The sequence below is a fragment of the Chiloscyllium punctatum genome, chromosome 20 (genome assembly GCF_047496795.1).
Source record: "Chiloscyllium punctatum isolate Juve2018m chromosome 20, sChiPun1.3, whole genome shotgun sequence".
In the NCBI taxonomy this organism is placed as follows: Eukaryota; Metazoa; Chordata; class Chondrichthyes; order Orectolobiformes; family Hemiscylliidae; genus Chiloscyllium; species Chiloscyllium punctatum.
In genome coordinates this window covers 27009537-27035484 of record NC_092758.1, presented here as the reverse complement: position 1 = coordinate 27035484, position 25948 = coordinate 27009537, and the positions used below count along the sequence as shown (strand labels likewise).

The window sequence follows — 25948 nt, the reverse complement described above, 5'->3', positions numbered from 1 at the left end:
AGAATCAATGTTTTGCGCATAAAACCTTCATCAGGAATGAGGTGCTCATGCCCAAAACGTTGATTCACCTGCTTCTCGGATGCTGCCTGATCGGTTGTGCTCTTCCAGCACCATTCTCTCAACCTGCATCTCTCCTATGTGTTGATCTAATCTGATGCTTCTCGTGATGAACGTGCGAGATGGGGATTACTTTGAGCTGCCAACTGACCTGGCCATTAATAGAATGGTAGCTCTAAAAATAACAATTAAAGCAGATCTTGAATTGCAGAATGATATATTTTACATGCATTCTCAGGATGTGCATGTCATTTGGCAACCATTCCTTACTGCCCTTGAGTGGGTGAGATGGTGCGCATGGTTTGGGGATGGGTATCATTGAACAACAGACAATACTCATCTGGAATTTGGAGAGGTTTGCAATTTTTCCCTTTTTTGTACTAAACTCATGCTCTTGCATCCTCAAGGTAAGTCTAGGTTTGTCATTTCTTAACTCTCTTGTTGGAATGTGTTATGAGATGTCCTGTCCTGTAAGCAAAGAAACCACCTTAATGCACGTTAAAGAAACATGCTCTGCATGTGCCTTCTTTCTCTCTGAACAAGTTCTGTTTGGGAGACTTGTTTCCTGGACATTCAACCTTATTTCTTACACTAGTAACTACACGACCTATGGACGTTGTGGATGATTTCCCCCTCAAAATATTAACTGTCTTGTTTGTGAAAGTATTGTCATCAGCTGACTGTGTTTTTAAAAACACATTTTCTGCAGCCTACTGCTATGCTTCTGATCACCACCCTTTTTTATAGCATTGTGAAACGTGTGAATGCCTTTCAATGTCCAACTTCCTTTCCAATAGGTCCATGTTTAAATCTTCAGTCAGCTTTCTATTCCTGTCACAGGACTGAAATTGACCTAATTGAGTCTCAGATTAACACATTATCTATCTTTGTCTTTCCCAGTCCCTCTGTAGTGCTGAAGTGGTTAATTTCCACCTCCTAATTCATCGATGATGGTCAGCTGAGTGGATCCGCTTTGGGCTTGATGTTATTTTTGACTCTCCAATTGTAATTGCTTCTGTGCAATGGCTTTTCTTTTTGCCTTTGCTTGTACTTCCTTGATATTATCAGTCTGTTGTGCTATAAGCTGACACCACACAGCCTCTAGCTCTCTTGCACTATTCTCAACTCCTTCCCTTCCTCTCTTATTGCAACAGTACGAAAGATCTACACCTTCCTCGGTTATTGGATTGGGAAGACCAGAGCCATTGCCTAACAGCGGCAGTGATGTTGAAATTTCTAGTTCTACACTTCATTGTGAGCACCCAGTATAGGTACAGAGTACCTTTTAGGTGGCGGCTGTGCCAGATTTAGGAATCATGACCCATTAGTTGCAGCACAGTGCTATGTGACTTGAACAAGAGTTTTCCATCAGAAAATTTGAGTTTGCAAATGTTTGAGTCTCCAGATTAGCCCAAATTTTTGTTAAAATGCACAGATATCTTCTAGCCCATCAGGCCATCAAAGCCACAGGGCAAATTTGCCAGTTTCTGCGACCCTGACCCCATCTACTTGTTTGCACAGGCTAATGTTTCAAGGTAGCGTAATCTGTAATATGCAAACAAGTAATTATGTCAATTATCTCTCTTCAGAAATTTGGTCAACCAATTCGGGATCGTTATCAAGAGTTTGAGGATCGTCCACGAGCCTTTGATGAGCTGGGGAGACAGATGCAACAGTACATGAAGATATTAAATTCCTATAGAAATAAAGTATGTAGGCAAGAACATTTAATCAAGTGTAATGTGTGATGGAATGAAATGTAAGATGGATGCGTAAAATATACTTTGCAGTGTGTTCAAAGTATTTATAATAATGTTTAATCTGTTAAATTCTGCTTTATTGTTAATAAATATCATATTTTAAAATCTTTTAAAGGATACCAGAGTGGGGTGGAATGTCATACTTGGAATGCAGCATGCATAATTTTTAATTTACTTAACGACAAGTCATTAAAGCTGGCAGGACAGGTAGAGAGAGCTATTAATGGAGCACACTATTCTAGGTTTCATAAATGTGAGTACCAGAACCAAGGTTGGGTTGAACTAGTATAAAAGAATGGTTAGACCTTAGCTAATCTATTGTATACAGTTTCAGACAGCACATTATGGGGAGGATGAGCGTACGTTGGAGAGAGTGTCAAAAAAAAAAATTCCTGGGGTGAGAAGCTTCAAATCCTGAGGAAGTTATGAAGAAGTTGAGACTGTCCTCCTTGGAGAGGAGGAGACAAAGAGGAGATTTGGTCAAAGTTTTCAAAATCATGAGGTTTTGAACAGGGTAGATCAGGTGAAACTGTAACCACTCGTAAATGGATCCAAAAGCAGATGGCAAAGTTTTAAAATGTTGTGTAAAATATGTAATTGCAAGATGCAAAAAATCTTCACACAGTGATTAATATATGGAATCTATTGCTCTAGAAATGAGAGGGAAGGTTCAGTTGAGACATTCAGGAGGACCTGGAATGTTTGTTTCTATTTAATTAATGCACAGCTTCATTGTGAAAAGCAGGAGACGAGCACAAAGTTAAAATACTCACAAATCGATGTAGATACAATAGACTAAATGGCCTGCTTCTGTAATGGAGTAATTTTGTTTGTCCAATTGCAACTTTGTATTTGCATAAATAGTAATGCATCTTCCCTGTTGTGGAAATGTAGTTAAACTTATTTTCTGTAAATATTTTTTTGCACTGACAGATTATCCATGTGCTCACTATTGTTGGTAATGATTACACAGAAATTAATAACGTGATAAATTCACAGAATAAATTAGATTTTGTACTGTATAGATTGTCACAATAACTGAAAATGTTTGCAGTATCAAAGTTTTTGAGTTAGACAAATATTCAGCACATGGAGCTATAATGAAAAAGGCTTCAAATCTACCTCTGTGATCAACTATTCTGAAGAATCATAATCCTTTGAGATTATGCTCTCTGGTCTGAGACTCTCCCACAGGGGGAAACCATCTTTCAGCATCTTTGGGCTGCCTTCAATACCTTTCTACGGATAAAGAAACGAGAACTGTAACAGCATGAGAGTTCTGGCCTGGATACTGCATTAAAAATACCTCCCATTTTTAAAACCCATCCCTTTAGAAATAAAGACCAACTGTCCATTTGTCTTCCCTGTTCCCAGCTGAACTTGGATGCCAACCTTTTGTGATTCATACACTAAGTCCTCTATATCCCTTTGTGTTGTAACTTTCTGCAGTTTTTCCCCATTTAAAAAAATAGCAGCTCTTTATTCTTCCTGCCAAAGATATTAACCTTTTTTAGGTTTTCATCGAGTGAAGCTGCGTTATAATTGTCTTGACTCCAAATGATATATCTGATTATGGAAGGTTTAGAGTTCTGATCCCCTCACTAACTGTAGTAATGCAATGCCTGCATTATGTATGTGTACAGTACTCATTGTGCTGTTGACAATTAACTAACCTGCCAACTCAGTGCTTCATGGCAACCTGGAAATATAAACTTGATCATAGTTGACTCTTTCAATTAACATTACAGGCAGTTGACCAAATTTTAGGAAGAATACCGTGGGAAAAGGAACATGGGGCAGCAAGCTCATATCTGGAAAATTTTATATTCACTTTCATGAGAGTAAAGATGTTGGGGAGAGAATAGGGGAAGCTGAAATAAACCAAAGAAAGGCTGGACTGTAAAGTCTGACATTCCAGTCAGTCAGAACAAACTAATGGCAATGCAAGAGTTAAGAATGACTAAGAAATAGATGTGTTTACTAGTAGAAAAAAATGAATGGTGTAGCTAAAAAATCAGCAATGGATCTTCAGTGTGATGACATATATTTTTAAGGATAGCTGTTTCAACAAAATTTGTTCATATCAGTCAAATTTTTTTGTTTTTCATTTCCACTCATAGGAAGAACAATATGATCATCTGGACCCAGTTGACATGGAGAAAGTGGGCAAGCATGTGCAAGAAGCGATGGAATGGATGAACAGTAAGATGAACTTGCAGAGCAAACAATCTCTGACACAAGCCCCACTAATAAAATGTGCAGAAATTCGAGCCAAAGTTAAGGTAAGAAAATCCTTCCAAGCTCTCTCAATAAAATAATTATGGATATGAGTTTTACCTGTGTAATTTAAGCCTCCACACCTGCTTATTGACCTGTCTGTATTGTTTGGGTCATTCCAAATCCTTTTGAGGCTACTAGAAATATGTGGAGTTTGGTTAATTGGGAGGGAAATGCCAAGAGAAAAGGCATGGTTATTATAGAACATTAGTTTATTCTAGTAAGTTTTGAATTCTTTTTATTCCCTGGAATCTCATTACTTTTTTCATCTTTGGAAACTGTATAAATAATTCAGTATGCTGTTTATGATGATTTTTACTTTTGCAGTTATTCATCAAATTCTCTTTAAATTTATGTATTATGTGCAAGGGTTTTTCAGGAAATCATTGAAAGTCTGTGGTGTTAAATATTTGAAGGAAGGGTGGATAATTTTCTCATTTAAGACTTGAGCTATGAAGTAGTGAACAGCAACTTAGCAAAGCATCTCCCAGGTATTTCATAGCGTTATAAAGCAATGCAGAAGATGAAAAGCTTAGAGGGTTTAAGTGTAAAGTTTTTAAGTTTGAATGCTCTGCTAGCAGAATTGGATGGGGCTCCAATTTAGCGTTTCAAAGGCAATTAGGTAATATCATATGGGAAAGCTATTTAACTGTGTTTAGTCATATACATTTGAGTAAGCATAGCTTCCAGGTTTTTGATAATCTTATGGAATGCAGCTAAAAATCTCAAATTATTCCTGATTGTTTTTGTTTTTGCATTTAGCCCTTCCCAGGAGCTGGTGTTACCACATTTCTTTATTGATCTTGCATTTTGGATTCATGCAAAATAATCTTTTTCATTTTCTCTCTCAGGAATTGGTGAACCTTTGTAACCCCATTGTTAGCAAGCCAAAGCCTAAAGCAGAACCTCCAAAAGAAGAGAAAGAAGCGGAAAAGAATGGACCAGTGAATGGACAAGCAAGTGCTGACAGTGACATCTCCACACCTAACACTGAGGGTGCCCAGAAAAATGCAGAACAGCACCAACAACCTCTACCAGAGATGGACATTGAGTAATGGTACAACAGTGATGTAAAATTTAAAGTCATAGACTTCGCAGGGCAGCTTTTTTTCACCTTTTCTATGGTGAATGGAGTAACCTGAACCTGGTATTCTTGAATCTGTGTGGCGAATTTGGTAGTTTTTTTAAACCCCTCCTCTAACTTTGCAATGGGACAGAAATTAACTAATACAGCTGGGGCCCGAATTAAATGTTTTGTTACAAAATGTTTTGATTTTTGTTTGTGACTTTGTTTCACCATTTAAGTTGATTCTTTTGTTTGGTTAGCCCCACCTCCTGTCTCTCCACCCCAAAAGGTGGTGATTGCTGATTCTGCTGGAGTCGTTTGTGTACTTTTCTGGCAAGCTTTCTGCTGATACTTAAAATGCTGGATAGCAACATGCCTACCAACAATTCACTAACTCGTTCAGCTCGAGTGTTGTGTTTAGTTATTTTTGTCTTGTTGGCTTGCTTTGATTGTTATTGACGACTATTGGAATCAAAGCTATATTGCCTATCTTCAAGAATCCCAATCTTCAAAGATACCTATTTTTCACTTTAGAATGCTACAATCAGTTTCTACCCATGCACATATTACTTATCTTACAGCAGTTGTGTTGAAGTCCGAATTATAGTTTAGATCATCTGTTGAAGGAAGACTGTTTTTGGTTCAGTATTCTTAAAAAGAATTGAATAAAATGCTACATTTGGATGACAAAAGTGCTGTCTGTCCAAATATTTGATAAATATTGGTTTAGTTCTCAGGCAGTGTGTATATACTATACTCTGTAGTGTGTATATATACAATGTTACTGTACAACTTTTCTGTTTTCATTTACACTTCTCTGATCCATGACACTGGTTACTTCTCTAATTCCTATATTAAATTTAAATTGTTTGAATTTACTTGTCTAAGGCAATTTTTTATTTTGTGTAAATAAAGGTTTAGGAGGGGTGGAGAGAGAAACCAATAAAATGCTCAGTTGCATTCAGTATTGCAATGCAATGTTGACTTCTCAAAGAACAGCAACTTCAGAACTGACAGCATGGTCAGGCTTATTGCAATGAGTTATCCACAAATAACCACAAATGACTTTGACATGCCTCTTGAATGAATTTTAATGAGATATCTATTAACTACCAAGTATTCTAGATTGTGATTCAAGAAAATCAGATTGTAATCTAATTTGTTTTTTTTTGAGTAGAGAGTAATGAGCCTGTTTTGACCCAAGTGGATCAGAAACTATGTTGAAAAGAACATGCACAGCACATTGGCAAGAGTAGAGATGTTGTAAAGCGGGAAATACTACTGATTATTGCAGTTAATTTTGGAAAAGATGGTTTGGTGACCAATTTGGTGTTTGGAATCCATTTTGAGATCCATTTGCTTATATAAGAAAAGTTTAAATCAAGGAATAGAGTACACAAATTAAGCTAAGATTCCTCAATGGTGAAGAAATGCTTCCTCTTGCCTGCACCCAAAGCAGTGTATAATTACAACTCGAAGTTGCAAATAACTGAAACATCACCAAAATCACTAAGCCACTTATTTCTTTCTCCCTCCCCCATGATTCTACTGTATTGTTGTTCTGCTTGGAATGAAGGTTGGTGTTTGTTTTAGTGTCATTATGCTTTCAGTTTTTATAATGAAAACTGATTTGATCAGTTTTTCATAGAAAAGGATAAGTCCTCATGATAGAGGAAGGAATGTAAGAAGAGTCGTGCTGTGCATTGTGAACTAATGTACGGTAATGCTAGTCATGTTAAAAGTGCTCCTTCATATGCACTTACATTTCAACTCTCAACATCCTTGTATACCGTACACAAGTTATCTTACACATTGAATTCTTAGAAACAAAGTACCATTATGATACAAGACCAGTTCAGATATCCCTTTTTTTTGCTCAGAAATTAGTCTGTCCAGTTTCCAGTTCTTGTTGCTTAAGTATTGCATACTGATTTATGAAGCTGCACCTCAATATAGCAGGTGGTGGTAATTTGTTATAGTATGAAACTGTATAATTTTAAGAACTCTGGTCTTGCAAACACTGTCCATTGACATACCATGTCAAGGCTTATGGGTTGCTATTTCCATTGTATATTTGTACTCTTGCTATTTCACTAAACTGTGTGAAATATAATAAAAGAAATTGAATGAAATGTGTGCTTTATTTTGAGGTGGCTCAGTTATGTGGGATCTCTGCTTTCAAGTAGGCTGGGAGGGAGAATTGGCTCAACTAATACTACATACAGTTAACTATCCAGTTCTCCAACTGGCCTAGTATCCTCAGGAAAGATGAAATGGTGTGAAAAGTTAAAATATCCCACTTTGGCTCTTTGTATTATGCTTACATCATTGCTATAAATTGCATGTCAGTGACAACAGGATTTGGGTTCTTTACTTTCTTTCTCCCCATATTTAGACATTATTCTCCTAGGATTTTCTTTCCCTTTGAGTGGTTTTCATCAATAATATGAAGGGAAGACTTGCACCTGCTTTGAAGATGCTGTGCTGGTCCTGGCCAATATCTTAATAGTCCTTTATTTAATCTCAATTGTGTAAGTTGTCTAGTATGTCATGAAATCTAATCTCATAAAACTTGGTAAATTTGTAACAGACAGTGACAGCATTGGACAAGTAAGACCTTGGATTTGTGAAAATAACTTTGCATGCCTAATTGCAATTTCTACAGTACCTCCATGGCCTTGGCAACAGAGACCAGTTTTAATCCAGAGGGTATTTTGAAGATGAACTGAAAGTGAAAGTGCACTGCTTTAGTCAGCTTGGGATGATTATTTTTAATATAGAAAGATAAGTTTAAAAGGAAATATTCTCCAATTGGTGTTTCCTACATTATAACATGACCACAAGTGCATTAAATGTCTGTGATAGGTCTAGAGACACCCACTGGATTTGAAAAAAAATATATAAATGCAAAGTTTGTCGTCATTTTGATGGGATGAGACACATGGTTCTTGAGAATCTAGACTCTGGCTTCAACTTTGAAATTTGGTTGATGTGAGAGCTTCAGGTTGAGAGACAGTCTGTGACCCAATTCAGGCTCTTACATGGAACAATTTAAGGATGTCAGCCTGTTATACTTCAAGTTAATAGGCAACAATAGAGGTCCAAACCTAGTATGTAACCTGATTTAATCCTGCAAACTGTCAGTGAGAGTGTCTCTCCATCTTTGGCCCCCTCTGCTAATATGAAGTTTCTGCTTTCTCCGGTTAACCTACAGTCCAACATTCTTGCTAGAACCTGACAACCCAATCCTGGAGAGTCCTTGAACTATTTGGATATCCACTGATTCTCTTCCTCCTTCAATACTCACTACATTCAACAATTCTGCTGGCCATAAATTTTCCAGCAGTGCTAAGGTGATGCTTCCTGCAAAAGGCCTGCCCAAGTTTAGATTCTCAATACCCATTTGTCTCATCCCAAAATGAAAACAAACTTTGTACTTACATTTTCATATCCAGCGGGTGTCTCTGGACCCAACACTGAATTACGTACTTGTCGTTATGTTGTAATGTAGGAAACACCAATTGGAGAATATTTCCTCTTAAACTTTTATCCTCTAATATTAAAAATAAATAGTTATCCCAGGCTTACCAAAGTGTAGTGCATTTTTACTTTGTCTTGCCTCAAAGTATCCCAGATATTGTTGGAACTTGATTGTTTGAGGAGTTTGTTTAAACAAAATTACCCTGTAGAAAATCAATTTAGAATGCCTAAAGTAGTGGTACATATTCAAATCCCTCCAAAATAGAGAATATTTTGTGTCTGAATAAAAGACCAGGGATCTGGTAGGAGATCAGAAATAAAGAAATACTCAAATACAAACTTTTTTTTTAAGCTATTACCTCCGTTTTTAAAAAAAAAATTAACTAAAATTTGAGGCATGGTGGCTCAGCAGTTAACACTGCTGTCTCAGCACCAAGGTTCAACTGCACTCTCAGGTGACTGGATAGTGTTTGCACATGCTCCTTATGTCTGAGGATTTCCTCCTTCAGTCCAAAGATGTGTAGGCGATGTGGATTAAATTTTGGGGCAACACAGTGACTAGCATTGCTGCATCACCACCATGGACCTGGGTTTGATGCCACCCTTAGGTGACTGGAGTTTGTGCATTTTCCATGTCAGTGTGGGGTTCTTCAGTGCTCCAGTTTCCTCCCACAGTCCAAAAGATGTGCAGGTTAGGTGAATTGATCATGAGAAATGCAGGCTTACAGGGAAAAGGGTAGGGGGATGGGTTGGTGTGGACTTGATGGGCTGAATTGCCTGCCTGTGCTCTACAGACCCTATAATCGAAATGTTGTTCATGATTTCAGTACTTGTTTTCCTAAAAAAATGGAACACTTTATTTTAGACCAGTTGCAGTTAAACTTGTCAAAACAAGTGTACTGTTAACTCTTCGTGTCAAGAGTGTGGTGCTGGAAACGCACAGGAGGTCAGGCAGCATCCAAGGAGCAGGAAAATAGACCTTTCAGGCAAAAGCTCTCCATAGGAAATTGTGCTTATTATGAAATTCTAAAGCATTTGTCCAACAGCCAGTGGTTAGAAGTACTTGTGCCTCAAAGATTTAGGTACTGGTTTTCAAAACAATCTTTGAAATTTATTGAAAAAAGTTCATATTTAAGTAATCTAAACAAAGCACCTCTGCCAGTACTAAAACCAAAATATTTACATAATATTTCAATACTTTGAAGTAAAATCAAGTTGAAGTTGATTGGAAATTGCTGACCCTCCACTACAAGCCTTTAAACCTGTTGTATGTTGCATTGCACTGTTGAAAAATGCAACAACAAAGTAGCAGTAACAAATAATTTAATTCTTTTAAAGTAAATGTGACCGTGTCTGGACTATTACACAATGTAGAAAGTTGACATGTCTGAATTTGCATTTCAATATTTATTCACTTATTAGTCATGCACATGCATTGTTGCCACAAGTGATTTTGAAACCACTCAGACAAAAATGGAAAAATTCACAAGTGTTTCCTGTACTAAATGCATTTGACAATAGCATTTAATCTCAAAATTGAACCATGCTGAATCTCAAACTTGTAAATAAGTTTAAGCATGTTTATTATTTACACATGTTTGATTAAATATTTCCCCCTTCGAACTCTAATCAGGGTAAAGAAAGTTTTCTTGGTTGCTTGGAATGTGTTTATCAATAAGCTTAAACCCTCTATGCACAATATGTTCAATTTATGCTTTTTTTAAAAAACTGATTTATTGCATAAGTGGAAAGGCAAACACTTAGACTGGGTTTGCCCTACAAACCAAAAAGTTTGTAGAGTTTCAGAAATATTAATTTGAGAACCCTTCATGATCTGGTGTGTTTTATTTAGGCTTTTTTTAAAAAAATTCTCAAATACTGACTTAATAGCTTCCCAACATGTACCAACAATTGGGAATCAGCATTTCAAGCAGTGAATGTACTAGATCAACCCTGCATTATCAAAAGTACTAACAATCTTTCTGCTGCAAAGTGTACACTAAACATTCCTTTCATTAAAAAAAATTTAAACTCACTTTCCTTAATTTTCCACATGTAGACATCCTTCATAGTTTAAACTCCACTTTTATTTCTACTAAAATCTATGCTCAGAAGCTTCTGCTTCACCATAAAATTCAATTCACTTCCTCAAACCTGTTCCTCTACGTAAACGTTAGCTTGTCCTAACTGGTAAAACACCCTTTAACAATTTCAGGAGTTGGGAACTTTAGTTAAGCAGTCTCTAAACCTAGAAACTGTCCTGAACGGAAAACAAACTTACATCTTATTCCTTCTGTGGAAGAAAAAATATCCCATGATAGTTGAAGTAAAGCCTAATAAAATCTTTGCTTTAAATTTAAAAGCAAAATACAGTACAATCATATCCCTTGCACCTGAGAATGAATGGCTCCCCCAAAGATCACATGGCTGGTCTACCCATAGCAACAACACTCCTGCCACATCTTCACATACTACGAAACCTACAACACATCAATATCAATTCCCCTACACCAGTCTCTGCAAAACAATTACAATTAGGAGTACTGGTATGATTCAACATTTTAGGGACAAAAATTAAATTAAATTCCCCAAACATGTAACAATTGCAGTGCTTAGATTACTGATGAAGCACAGCCAATCAGAACTTCTAACTATAGTCTCTCCGCTTCCTTCATACATGGAACAATAATGAAATTTACATTCACCTGGGACTAAAGCCTTGAATTAGAAACATTACTTCAGCATATTGAATTTCAGCACATGAAAAATTTAAATACTCAAAATAAAACCCCATTCCTCCACTCAATCACAAAACTAGAGCTTCTATTCCCAACTATGTGCAAATGCAAAATTGTAGAGTTTAGGAAAATCAAAAAGTAACAAGATTCCTATGTCAACTCCTTCCCTCCCTGATTTAACGGGGGACAGCTTTCCCAACACCAGGAATTGGATGGGTGTATTCCTACCTGATATTCCCAATCACCCCTCTCCCCATCATGCATACTCAATTAAATTCTCCCCACAGTTTGTCAGGGCTGCAAAGAATAGAGGGAGTGTTATGAAATCATAGGTTCATCTCAATCATTGAAATGACAATAAAAACAGATGTTACATCTGCCAAATAAATATGCAAGAGTAAACAAAAAAAAATGACTGCAAATAAATCAGTTTTTAGTCCACCTCTAGGATCTGGCTGCATCTAACTGCAATTCAATTCTTCAGGTTCGAGGTGGGAGGAAAAAAGGTCAGATTAATAAGTGACCTGTATGATAATGGAAGTTGCCAGAGGGACTATCAATAGATTTCCATTTTCCAAAAGATGGAGTCATGTGCAATTATTTCTTAATTAAAAGCTTCACTTAAGATTAAGTTAAGTTAAACTGATAATCAAATAAATGATTGTGTATAAAGTTCAACCTTTGCTTGAACTCTGCATTCAACTGTCATGTAACTTAAAAATTGTTTAGAAATGCAATAGAGAGACAGCTGCTAGCGCTTTTCAGAACTACATCCCATGCACTACTTCACTGCAAGCTGCAGCTCTTCAGGAAGACATCTGGTGAAGATGATCAAAATTGGCTAACTATTGAAGCACTTAATCTGACAAGCATCATTCCTTTTGATTCATAATGTGTTACAATTCTGTAAGAGAGAAAGAAGTGAAAAACATGTATTAGGGATTGTCTTTCAAAATCCATGGTTCATAAACCAGAATAAGGTCAGATGTCAGAATATTTTACAATAGAGTATTCGTATTTTGTTGCCTGTGTGCAGAAATGTGAAGCATAAAGTGATGCAAGTTTACTATTAAGTTTCCATTACAGACTTTAAGTCTTGCTTTAGATGTGAGCAACAAATGTTCTATACCCACATCCTATGAAAGAACAAAAATAAAACTCTCAGATAGTACAGCAATCAAAACACCTCAGGTTAACTTCAAAATACAAATAACTCAAAATTCATATCAATCTCCAACTGAGATGTTAAGAGGTTAATTTGCTCTGCTGACCTGCAAGAATTTGCATGCCCCAGGGGTAAGGTGGTATGTTTCTGTTTTGCAGGTACAATGTAAAAAAAACTTACATTATCACCTCCTATTAGTCAGAGTAAAAAAAACATTATGTCCTGAGAATCAATAAGAACATTGCAGTTAAAATTCTGACCACATCCTGTAGTTTTAAAAAAAACTGGCTTACAACAGATCTTGCCATTAAGGGATGATTTACATTACATTGGAGATGATGAGGTCACTGTATTGTGACTGTGGGGTTGGGGTTGTCTTGTGGGCATTACTGACTGCGATGTGAGATTTTGTATAAAGGAAGAACTGTTCCTTTGTTCAAAGGGACCTCTTTACATGGCTTTACAAGCATTGGAAGGCAGTGTTAAGGATTCCTCCAAAGCTTGTACTTTTTATTAAATTTTGACTGTTCACAAAAGTTGCCATATTGTAGTTGCATCACGTGTGTAAGAATCTCAAGAAAAAGAACCTAACAACCTAATTAACAGAACCTGATTATCTCTCTCAGTTGACTCCCCAAACTATTTAAGAGGTCCAAAAGAGAACTGATAGAAGATCAAATAGACACTTAAAACATCTTTATTTCAGAGCAAGTGAAGATGCCACAACAATATTTATGGCCAGATATTATTAATTCAAACAGTAGAGCTTGTCCTCGTATAATAATACAAAATAATTAAGGTGCTCTGCTTTCCTAGATCAATGGGTTATCTTACCTGACTTGAATAAAGTAACTCTCGGGATATCTCCTATAATGTTAAAATGATGTATCATCATTACAAAACCAAAAAGAAATGTCTGTCTTCTTATCCAAGCATTCTTGGTTAACAGTTTTAATTCCTGCCCGACAATCCTATTGTGATGTGCTCATGGAATATCAAGACAAACTATTTAATTGCTTAGTTGGTTTACAATTTGTGGGGACAATTAATTTCAACAACTATTTTAATTTTTTTTTTAAAACTACAATGTAAAGCTGACAAATGCACCTTGCTTTCAGAACCCATTTAAAAGTAAATTCCTGCCCCACCAATGCTATTTATGGAAAACAGTCCCAAAGTGAGATCATCCTTCCAGCTTCAGTTTCTACAAGAATCGTTCGATTCAGGAAAGCTTCACAGCAAATACTAAAGTTAAATAGGTATTCAGTTATTTATGTGTACCTATAATTGTACGACTCACTAATACTTTTCTGTTGTATAGACTCGCACCAAGTCAGGCTATGAGTACATGAACTTTTCATAAGCAAAGGTGGGGGTGGGGAAGAAATGGGAGTTGGTGGGGAATAAATTCAGAACAATCACTGTCGGGGGGGGGAAAAAAAAAGTTTAGTTTGTTCAAAGAAAGTGTCCATTACAATTTCAGTTGATTATTTCACAAAGACCATCCATACCTCATTCAGTATAAGTAGCAGTTTCAGGAATTGTTGGAAGAGGAGTTATACGATGGTAACTGTGAAGTTGCCCGGATGTGCGTCTTGATACAATCCACATGAGCTTTTTGCTACTAGGTCTGGAGCACCTAGATGATGAATACTCTGCTAAACATTCTGCAACACGATCTCGCCAATGGAACAAATCATGGTCACTGATCTATGGGAAACAGAAAATACTTGAGTTAGATGTACAGCTATACAATGAAATCTCTGTACCAAAGTCTTTTAATCGATTGACATTGAAAATAACTTAGTCAAATTAATTTGACAATAATGGAATCAGTAGGGTAATCCTAAAAGTAATTATAAAAATGAGTGCTGGGGAGGCTGTTGTAGCACACTTGTAGAGTCCCTAACTCTGGGACAGGAGACCCAGGGATAAGTCCAATCTGCTCCAGACCTACATAACACTATCTCTGAGCAGGTTGATTAAAAATATCCAAAAATAAGTGCTGACCAGGCAACATGGAAATTCAAAGGGACAAATACAGAAAGACTTCTGGATGGGCAAGAAAGGCTAACAGGATTTGCAAGATATCAGCTTTAATGGTTAAAATTCGTTCTAGACAAGGAGACAACCCATTTCAAAGCCAAGGTACAAAAAAATCGTGGGATAAAATTTGTAAACTGTAATTCATAACAGAGATGGCTACAGATTGTTTGCTTTATACCAAACAATAAATTGCAGTTACATAGCACCTTTCATATATTAAAGTAAGTGTCCCAAAGCTCTTCACAGGAAGATAAACAAAGCCTGTCACAGAGTCATGAAAAGAGATATCAGAATAGATGCCCAAACGTTTGGCCAAAATAAAGTACATCTCAAACTGAATCGCAGAGAGGGGAGAAAGAGGGAGAGCACAAGAGAAAATCATTAGATGAAAGAATTCCAGAGTCTAGAGCATAGGCAACCAGAGGTATTGTGAATGGTGGAATGATGAAAATTGGATATCGTTGAGACTAGAATTGGAAGAGTGCTTTAATTTCAGTGGATTGGTTGGCTGAAGGAGATTGTGGTGGTAGGGAAGGAACAGAACATGAAGAAACTTCAAAACCAGGTTCAGAATTTTAAAATTGAGGCACTGAAGGCTAGAAGATATTGTTAAATTTTCTAAAATCAGAAAAAGTACAAAACAGGATGTTTATTTCCCCATTTCATACTTTGGCCTGAGATGAATTTCAAGACCATCATCCGAACCCATATTGATTTCCCACATTATTGTTCAATGAAAAGTATTGTTTTCCAAAACTCTCCTTAGAGGAAAAATATCCTGTTTAACTCTGTTACATAATGCAGATAAAATGTTTAGAAAATGATTTTTTCAAACCATAAGTTCTTTGACATCACCTCAAAACAAGCACAAGGGCTCACAATGGACTTCTATGTAAATCCTTAACTCATTACTTTAGAAAGAGCTGTGTCAGCTATTATATTTTTAGCTACAAGGTAAACCTACAGCCAGGGTCAGCTGTTTGATGTAGCACAGTATCACTTACTTTGGAATGTTGCTGTAGATTCTCTATGGTCTCTGTTAATTCATGCAATTTCTGTGTTTGGACCTCGAGTGCAATGATTGACAGTGCCAATATGGATCCCTGAAAAATATATTTTTAGTTTTGAAAAAAATCAAACATATCATTTTAAAGAAAATCAAAAACTTCTGTCTATACTTACTTTTGTTTTCGAGAATACAAAGCGACAATTACAAGCTTTAAGCTGGGATTCAAGTCGCTCAAGATTCAGCATCTTTTTCCTAAAAGGAAAGTCAATGTCAATGTCAGAAAAGATTCTATTCTTTGAATTAGATGGCAGTACCAACATAATTGTACAAATTTGCTGCAAATCCAGAAAATTAATTTTGTCACAACCTAATATAGCATGCAACATTCAAGAGAAGTTTGGATATTATCAACATTTGATTTAAATTACTCTTCATTTCATTTGCAATATACTCAACCTACAAGGAAGTGCATTAACAGCCAAGCCTCTGCAAACTAAGTCATCATAAGCAGTTGTAAAAAAACAAAAAAAAAGCCACCTTCGGGCTGGTCAAGATACATTACCCCTCTGGGAAAATCTGACCATTCCACAATGGAAATTATAGAAATACCTTAATCCTCTCTGCAACAACACTAATAAGGGCAAGACCTGTGTGTAGTGGAAATTGTATTCAGTTATTGACTAATCCATGTCACAGCAATGTTGGGATTTCAATATCCTAAATAACTTCTGCGTTAAAGAAATTCATTCTATGCAACATTGTCTACAGCAGCAAGATATTTTTACAGCAAGTCTGTTGCTGGTAACCTATGCAGTACAGCACTGACCAGAGGGCCCGAGGAGCTCGCAGAACTCACCACACCAGATATAGGATACACATGCTTAAGTATTTGGTATAAAATTAAGAGAATAATAAAAGTCCAGCATAAGAATAAACCACCTAAAGAGTTGCCAATATCAGGCGTTACTATTTCCTACATAAACCCTGTTCACACTACACATAGATCATGTGTACCTCAAATTTAATTAGCAATCTAGGCTACTGTCTTAATGCGATATTTCACTTAAGTGGCATAGTAATACTTATAACTTGCACTTCCAGTCCAAGATGGCAGCAGACTAGAACACTCTAGCTGGAGCTCCTCTGCTCCACCCATTCTTTTTCCTTTTCAAACTTCTAACTTTAGACATGTTTGGAGAGAAATGGATGAGGCGACTCCCAGACCATAGGCCAACACAGGCGAGTCCCAGACCAGGCCAGTGCAGGAGGACAGTCCCATACCAGAGGCCAGGGCAGATTAGTGAGTCCAGGAGACTGGAGGCCAGTGCGATGTGGTAAAACCCTTGTGGACTGGAAGCCTTGAGTTTAAGTCTGGCGTGGTCTGGAGGCTAGGTGTTGACACTGACGTAGATGGTGACCACTGTAACTGGAGTACCTTTTTCTTCCTTTTTATTCTTATGCTGGTCTTTTATTTATTGTTCCTTCAATTTTGTATTAAATACTTAACTATCTGTAAACAGGTATCTTGTACCTAAGATAGCGCCATAAGCAGCAACACTGCAAACTTTATACTGCACTCATTCAAGTGCATGTGACAATAAAGCTACTTCTAAAATTCTACTTCTAAAATTCTAATTCTTACTGCAGATACCGTAACAGACACCAGGTTGACAGATCTAGCACAAGGTAAATAAAATGACAACTAGATCAAAACAACAGTGAAGTCATTCATACCTTTCAGATGAAGAACAATTCAGAATGAGTTTGTGATATAGTCGCAGAAAGTCCAAGACAGTCGGACCTCTCACCCTGCAGCGCAACTTTTCCAGTATAATATTCTCCATCCTCATCATATCTGAAACGGTGAATCTACACTGACTGATTCGAATTAGGTCACTGGCAAGTGGAACACTGTGCTCTTCTTCAGTTGCTTTCACAGCAAGGTAAAAGCAGCACAGGCCAACACAGCACAAGTGTTTCGGCTGCACCTGCAATCAAAGAATATATGTGACTAATCAAGTGCATTTGTTTTAGCACAAAAATCAAAGCTAACACGTTGGTTAGCAGCATGGGAGTATTACCCTTTCATTAGTAGGTCATTCAGATGAGACATTAAAGCAAAGCCCAAATTGTCTACTCAGGTGGCCATAAAAAAATCCCATGACACTATTCTGAAGAAAAACTGGAGAGTGATTCCTGACATCCTGACCAATATCTATCCTTTCAATCAATAACAACCAAGTTAGCTGGTCATTACTCATCATATTGAATTGATAGCGTTAACTCTTTCTCCACATGCTGCCAGACCGGCCGAGTTACTCTATTTTCTCTTTCTACTCCAAAGCTCCAGCATCCACAGTATAGTTAAATAAATGCAAGTTTTTTTTTCCCTTGTTCAAAAAGGAGTGTTTGCACCATGTTTAACTTAAATCTCTACAAATAGGATATTTAATTTTTGAATTTCATTTATAATATGTCCAAGTTATAAGGATCATCTGTAGTTTACCTAAAATTGTCACTATTTTGCATTAAACTTTTAAATACAGAGCTACGTCTAACACATGAAACAAGGGAGGCATTTTAATACAGCCCAGAATAGCAAACCATACCTTCAACTGTCTGCATATCATCAAAAGGGCCCATTTTTTTTGATAATCTTTTTAAGATCTAGGAACTTATGTATATTGTTAAATCTGTTGTGTTAAAAATCTTGTGCAATAACAAGTCATTCCTGCCAGTATCGCATATTCTCTCATCTCAATTTGTTGGTAACATCTTCATTAACACGACCCTCTGATGAAACATAGGATACAAGAATACAATATTTGCTGCCCAGACAAGCAGAATCATGCGCTGTTGGGTCAGGCATTTCCAAAAAAAATTGGATGTACCTCCAAAAGGAAATGCATATTTTGTTACTACGTGTATCTATTAGTATGAAGTTGAATTGATAAACACAATCTGCATTTTAGTCTTAACCGCAGGTTGTACTCACGATGTCAATGGAATGTAATTCAATGTTCCCAAGATAGAGTCGCCAGCAAGCTCAAACTGAACTCTAATTTTGTTTCTGAACTGCATTAATTAAGAGTAGGAATTTAATAGGAAACAATACATTGAACCCACAGAGCGAATGAGATAAGCTTTTTCATCCATTAATATGTGAAGAGGGATCAACAGTCCTATCGGAACGATCATTGAATGTTTTCTTCATGCATGAGGTGAAGCAATACAACTTAATTGTCTCACCTTCATCAACCCTAGAAATCTATCAAGCAAACTGACAGCCAGGACAAATGCATCAGTACTAAACCCAAAGAATTGGGACAGACTAAGGAGATCCTTGACTTCAAACTCTCTCAGTCGCACAGTCATCCGAATTCCATTCTCATGTGCTGATTCAATGGCTTTCAAACCACTTATCCTTGGCTGATATTTTGGTTCCTGTTCTAGTTGTACATTTAGCTGGTTCACAAGTGTCAGGATTTTACTGCTTGCACCTTGAGTTTCAATTCCAATCATCTGAAACAAAAGGAAATAGAACGCATGATATTTAGTCTCTCAATATCTCTCAACCTCCAAATGAGCACAACAATAAGTGACAAACAATAAGTTGCAATTCCAAGCCAAAATGAGACCGGATGTACAAAAATTTGTCCCTCCTTGACAATTTGGTTCATCTTAAAATTTAAATACATGATAGTTACATGTTCACCTGTTCTCTAAAAGCAGAAGCTCTTAGAGAGAGTCAACTTCTTTCTGTTGCACAAATCGCCATCCATTGGTTCAAAGTTGTCTCCAAAGACTCAGACAGATATGTCATATTTTGCTATAAATTCTGTATCTTATGATCCTGTTCCACAGCTCCCTGATGAAGGAGCAGCACTCCAAAAGTTACTACTTCCAAATAAACCTGTTGGACTACAACCTTTTGTTGTGAGATTTTTAACTTTGTCTGCCCCAGTCTGACACTGGCACCTCCAAGTCATTTATTTTATTGACCTATTTGTCAGATTTGAATTCTTCATAGAACATAACAGCGCAGTACAGGCCCTTCGGCCCTCAATGTTGTGCCGACCTGTCATACTAATCTGAAGCCCATCTAACCTACACTATTCCATGTATGTCCATATGCTTGTCCAATGACAACTTAAATGTACTTAAAGTTGGCGAATCTACTACCATTGCAGGCAAAGCATTCCATACCTTTACTACTCTGAGTAAAGAAACTACCTCTGACATCTGTCCTGTATCTATCACCCCTCAATTGAAAGCTATGCCCCCCTCATGCTCACCATCACCATACTTGGAAAAAGGCTCTCCCTGTCCACCCTATCTAACCCTCTGATTATCTTATATGTCTCTATTAAGTCACCTCTCAATGTTCTCTAACGAAAACAGCCTCAAGTCCCTAGCCTTTCCTCGTAAGGCCTTCCCTCCATAACAGGCAACATCCTAGTAAATCTCCTCTGCACCCCTTCCAAATCCTTCTTATAGTGGGGTGACCAGAACTGTACACAATACTCCAAGTGCAGCCGCACCAGAGTTTTGTACAGCTGCAGCATGACCTCATGGTTTCGGAACTCGATCCCTCTATTAATAAAAACTAAAACACTGTATGCCTTCTTAACAACCCTGTCAACCTGGGTGGCAACTTTCAAGGATGGACACCAAGATCTCTCTGCTCATCTACACTACCAAGAATCTTACCATTACTTTGCATTCTGGTTACTCTGACCACTTGTCCGCATTAAACTCCATTTGCCACCTCTCAGCCCAGCTCTGCAGCTTATTTAGGTCTCTCTAACCTACAACATCCTTTGTCACTATCCACAACTCCACCGACCTTAGTGTCGTCTGCAAATTTATTAACCCACCCTTCTACGCCCTCATCCAGGTCTACAGCAGTATACCCAAAACCGACACTTGCGATACGCCACTAGTAACTGGACTCCAGGATGAACATTTCCCATCAACCACCACCCTCTGTCTTCTGTCAGCAAGCCAATTACTGATCCAAACTGCTATATCTCCTACAATCCCATTCCTCCACATTTTGTACAATAGCCTACTGTGGGGAATCTTATCGAACACCTTGCTGAAATCCATATATACCACATCAATTGATTTACTCTCATCTACTTGTTTGGTCACCTTCTCAAAAGAACTCAATAAGGTTTGTGAGGCACGACCTACCCTTCACAAAACCATGCTGACTATCCCTAATCAAATTATTCTTTTCGAGATGTTTATAAATCCTATCTCTCATAACCTTTTCCAACACTTTACCAACAACTGAAGTAATGCTCACTGGTCTATAATTACCAGGGTTGTCTCTACTCCCCTTCTTGAACAGGGGAACCACATTTGCTATCCTCCAGTCTTCTGGCACTATTCCTGTAGACAATGATGATTTAAAGATCAATGCCAAAGGCTTGGCAATCTCCTCCCTGGCTTCCCAGAGGATCCTAGGATAAATCCCATCCGGCCCAGGGGACTTTTCTATTTTCACACTCTGCAGGATTTCTAATACCTCTTCCTTGTGAACCTCAATCCCACCTAGTCTGGTAGCCTGTATCTCAGTACTCTCCTCAACATTGTTGTTTTCTAGAGTGAATACTGTCGAAAAATATTCATTTAGTGTTTCCCCTATCTCCTCTGACTCCACACACAACTTCCCACTACTATTCTTGATTGGCCCTAATCTTACTCTCGTCATTCTTTTATTCCTTAAATACATATAGAAAGCCTTAGGGTTTACCCTGATCTTATCCACCAACAACTTCTCATGTCTCCTCCTGGCTCTTCTGAGCTCTCTCTTTAGATCTTTCCTGGCTACTTTGTAACCCTCAAGCACCCTAACTAAGCCTTCACATCTCATCTTAACATATGGCATTCTTCTTCCTCTTGAAGAGAGATTCCACTTTCTTCATAAACCATGGCTCCCACGTTCTACAGCTTCCTCCCTGCCTGATAGGTACATTCTTATCTAGGACATGTCTGAAGGTTTGTCTGTTCTAAATATCATTAGCGCGTAAGTTATTAAATCCTTAATCAGAGCTTGTTCTGATTTTGTGACTCCAATCATGATATTTGTTCAGAAGTTCACCCCCAGACCTCACCCTAAAGCTTCATGATGTTGTAAAATGAGTTAAGAATCATGAACACATGGAAATAAAACAGGAGACATCACAGGAAATGATGTAATGTCATGTGATCTTGCAGTCTCTAGCCACCTCCTGGTAAGACAAATCCACATATGTTCCTTAAATGCAAAAAGAGATGTTTTCCCTACCTCAACAGATTCTAAATGTTCCTTAGCAACACAATGAGATCAAGAACATCATACATGGGAGAAATCCAAAGACAAAGTTATATTCCTACTGTAAATCTTTTCCCTGATCCTACAACCTAATTTTATGATCCAAATGATGTAGGGACATTTTGCAATTCAGGTGACTGCATTTCAGAACAGCAAGGTGCACCTGCAACAAATGTACATCTTAAAAATCAAAAGAGTTTTCAAGCAAGTAAATAAAGTTTCTCTCCTCTTCATATTACAGAGGGTAAAAGAACTATTATCTTAATGCAAGAAAAAGAATTTAGACAATGATGAATGTGTAGACAGTTGCTGAAGGCATGGCCACGTGACAGAAGTCCACTGCTAAGCAGTAACACAAATACATATTCAGACAGTTCTAATGGTAAATTACATTTATTCTTAATCACACACACACTTGCACAACAAGCATATTAAATCAAAACTGAGAACTGCAGATGTTGTAAATCAGAGGAAAAAAAACAAATTGCTGCAAAAGCTCAGCAGGTCTGGCAGCATCTGTGGAGAGAAGTCTGGTTTTGGGTTGAGTGACCTTTACTCGGAACTGGCATATTAAGTCTGTCAGGTCAGACCAGATCAGACATTAAAGCAATTCAGATTTCTTTTCCCTCTATAGTTTTGTCATTAACATATTCTATCTGAACATCTTTAAAGAACTGATGAAAATAAAGATAGTTAAAATACACAATAGCCACCTGATTACAAAAGAAAGAGGAGTTCACATTTTGGTCCTAATTTACATTAGAAGTCTTTATTGATAGTTCTGCAAATTTATATATCCACTCGAAATATTTATCAGACCTTTCCTTCCACAGATGTTTGTATACTTGTAGCACAGTATATTCCAGCATTTGCAGCACCCCAAGTTACTTGGCCAACATTCTAGCCAGGTCAGTCACAAAACATTCCTTCTCCTCTGATGCTGCTTGACCTGCTGTGCCTTTTCCAGCTCCACCCCGACTTTCCAGCATCTGCAGTCCTCACTATCTCCCAGTTACAAAACATTGCCTGCTTAGTTATCAAACAGAAACTGCTGGAAAAACTCAGCAGGTCGGGCACCATCTAAGGCGAGAAATCAGAGTTAATGTTTCAGTTCCAGTGATTCTTCTTCGGAACAGAATCAGAAGGACCTACTAGATTCATTACTGTCATTTAGGGAGGAAAATCTGACATCCTCACATGGTCTAGCCCACGTCACTTGATTTTTTTTAACTGCCCTCTATAATGGCCAAGCAAGTCATTCATTTCCAGGGCAATTAGGAATGGGAAACTGGGACTGACCTTGTCAGTGACGCTTCATCCCATGAAGGCTGAGTGTACTGAATAGAACACAAGCAAAAGGGACTGCTGCACAGACTGAAATTTCTGGTGAGCGCACTCCTTTCCTCAGCTCGGAGGTTCACCCATCGCCCGTTCAGAGTGACCCCACCTCCCCCAGAGAAGGGGCCGATACCCAGCCAGACCTTCAGCGCTCAGCACTCCCGAATAAAACATGTTCGGACTTGTCCTGTTACCACCTGCAAACCGGAGCATCAACCATTCGCTTACCAGGCCCCACCGCTTCGATCTGACAGTGTGCCAGTCTCTAGCGGGATCAGCAGACCACGATCGGGCTCAGCAGTGGCGCTGAGAGTTTCATTGAGATTAAAATGTAATCAGCAATTACATTGTAACCCAGAGAAACTGCAGTGCTGTGCAAAACACAAAGCAAACTGAATCTCCACAGCACTCAAAAGTTACAAATAATAACGCGATATTAAACATAAAATGTAACCGAAATAATGTGAGCATGTTATAAGCACAATAGTCAACAAATCTATTTCTCACACACACGCACAAAACAGAATTTACTGGAGAAATTCAACAGGTTTGTGGAGGGACACTTAAATGTTTGGAGACCCTTCTTCCTAACCCTCCCTCCTCTCTTTTTCTGTAAAGCATTTAACACATGAGATCAACTTTACTCAATTTATTCTTTGTTGAAATTCGCAGTTAAAAGACTAAATTACCTTCCTTCCTTCACTTAGTTCTCCAACTCTCAGAAGTCCCGGTATAATCGTCTTCTTTTAAAGGCACGCTCATACCCCGCCCGCCTGCCAAATAGTTGCTTCTGAATTGTTCAGCTCACGCTTTCTTCATTTCCCATTTGTCAGCACCGAAGTCCATCAAATCGCCCTTCACCTCTTCCTGTCCATTTGCAGCGAAGCAAGACTGTCACTGGAGCGAAAAAAAAGGCAGTAACTAAATGGCAGCCTGGGTGCAGCGTTCAAGTTCAGTATTTTCGATGGGGCTACCATGAGAATACAATCTTAGTTTTTATACAGCACAAAAAAGCTCATTTTCTGCGCAATGATTTAACCGCTTTGCTCCGTTAAAGTTCAGAGTTTTGAAAGCAATGAATTACAATAATAAAAACCCCGTGCGCCAACAGTTTGCTTCCAACCGGCTCAATCTTGTCTAGAAAAAGTTTGTTTTTTAAAATTGTTATATTTTTATACGTGCTCTGTAATAATGTTCATCAAACTCCTTTGTAAAACCGAGCCAAATAATTAAAAAGCATTCATATAATTGATGTTGCTCTTGTATTCAGGAATATTTAGAGCAAGTAAAAATACTGCGACTGTTAGAGATACAAAATAAAAACACGATGCTCGAGAAACTGAGCAGGCCCCTGGCAGCATCTGTGGAGAGAGAAAAACAACATTCCGAACAGAGTTCCGAAATAGGGTTACCAAACTCAAAACTTTAACTCTGATTTCTCACCACAGATGCTGCCAGACTTCTGCTGGGTTTCTCCAGCAATTTCTATTTTTTTTCAGACAGCCAGCATCTGCAGTTCTTTATTTTAGCGAGAAACAAAGTTCATGAATTGAGTCATACATGGAATCATAGAGATGTACAGCACAGAAACAGACCCTTCCGTCCAGCTGATCCATACTGACCAGATATCCTAAATTAATCTCGTCCCATTTGCCAGCATTTGGACCATATCTCTCTAAATCCTTCCTCTTCATATAACCATCCAGATGCCTTTTAAATGTTGTAATTGTACCAGCCTCCACTACTTGCTCTGACAACACATTCCTTATACCACCATCCTCTGCATGAAAAAGCTGCTCTTTAAATCCCTTTTAAATCTTTCACCTTGGGAAAAGGACCTTAGCTATTCACCCTATCCATGCCTCTCATGAGTTTATAAACCCCCATAAGGTCTCCCCTCAGCCTCCAATGCTCCAGGGAAAATTGCCCCTATCTATTCAGCCTCTCCCTATCGCTCAAATCCTCCAACCGGGGCAAAATCCTTGCAAATCTTTTCTGAAACCTTTCAAGTTTGACGACATCTTTCCCATAGCAGGGAGACCAGAATTGAATGCAGTGTTCCAAAACTGGTCTAGCCAATATCCTGTACAAGTGCAACATGACATCCCAATTCCTATACTCATGACTCTTCCTCAGGACTGAAAACTTCAAACTCTTCCAAAGAGTCATATTAAACTGGAAACACTAGCTCTGTTTCTCTCAGCATAGGTGCTGACAGATCTGCTAAGTTTTTCGAGCACTTTCTGTTCATATTTTATTTTTAGAATAATGCTCCCTTTCTTTGAATCAGATCTTAGCTCTTATCACCACAAGATTATTTTCACCTGCATACAGCTCACCAATTTTAATTGCAATCATTCATAAGCATCCACTGTAACCCTAATTTACACCTTTCCTCTTATGATGAGACCATCTAATCCTTCACTATTCCCTACTCTACTACCCTCCCAATATTCTTAGTAACCCTCTCTCTTATTACTTCCTATTTCACAGACCCTCACCAAGTTAGTTTAAATTATCCCCCATAGTACAACAACTGAAGGAAATAAATTCTGGCTCTGTTTAGGTGCAAACCATTTATCTCACAGTTCCACCTCCCCAAGAACTGATCCCAATACTGCAAGAATTCACAATCCTCCCTCCAGCATAAATCTCCAGCCATGCATTCATTGGGTCTATTTCCTAATTCT

The 25948-nt window shown here is 37.9% G+C and overlaps 2 protein-coding genes across 2 annotated transcripts in view; one reads left to right on the top strand and one right to left on the bottom strand.

Moving 5' to 3' along the window:
• Positions 1-7292, top strand: part of LOC140491983 (heat shock 70 kDa protein 4-like) — a 71648-nt gene extending 64356 nt beyond the window's left edge. The window contains exons 17-19 of the mRNA XM_072590546.1: positions 1647-1766; positions 3938-4099; positions 4946-7292. Coding sequence (XP_072446647.1) covers positions 1647-1766; positions 3938-4099; positions 4946-5149 — 486 coding nt within the window. The 3' untranslated portion in view covers positions 5150-7292. The remainder of the gene's footprint in view (positions 1-1646; positions 1767-3937; positions 4100-4945) is intronic.
• Positions 7293-9946: 2654 nt separating this feature from the next.
• On the bottom strand, positions 9947-24052 carry ccng1 (cyclin G1). Its single transcript, XM_072590545.1, has 7 exons — positions 23948-24052; positions 18848-19120; positions 17333-17586; positions 15772-15850; positions 15594-15692; positions 14055-14253; positions 9947-12282 (listed from the first exon to the last, which is right to left on the bottom strand). The coding sequence occupies exons 2-6, from the start codon at positions 19118-19120 to the stop codon at positions 14056-14058; spliced, it is 903 nt and encodes a 300-aa protein (XP_072446646.1). The 5' UTR covers positions 23948-24052; the 3' UTR covers positions 9947-12282; position 14055.
• Between the last annotated feature and the right edge of the window lie 1896 nt (positions 24053-25948).

Coding starts and splice junctions, on each gene's coding strand:
- ccng1 (XM_072590545.1), bottom strand. CDS start 19,120: ATGATTGGAATTGAAACTCAAGGTGCAAGCAGTAAAATCCTGACACTT. Junction 17,587..18,847: donor GATTTCTAGGGTTGATGAAG/GTGAGACAATTA, acceptor CTTTGATTGCAG/GTGCAGCCGAAACACTTGTG. Junction 15,851..17,332: donor AATTGTTCTTCATCTGAAAG/GTATGAATGACT, acceptor CTTTCCTTTTAG/GAAAAAGATGCTGAATCTTG.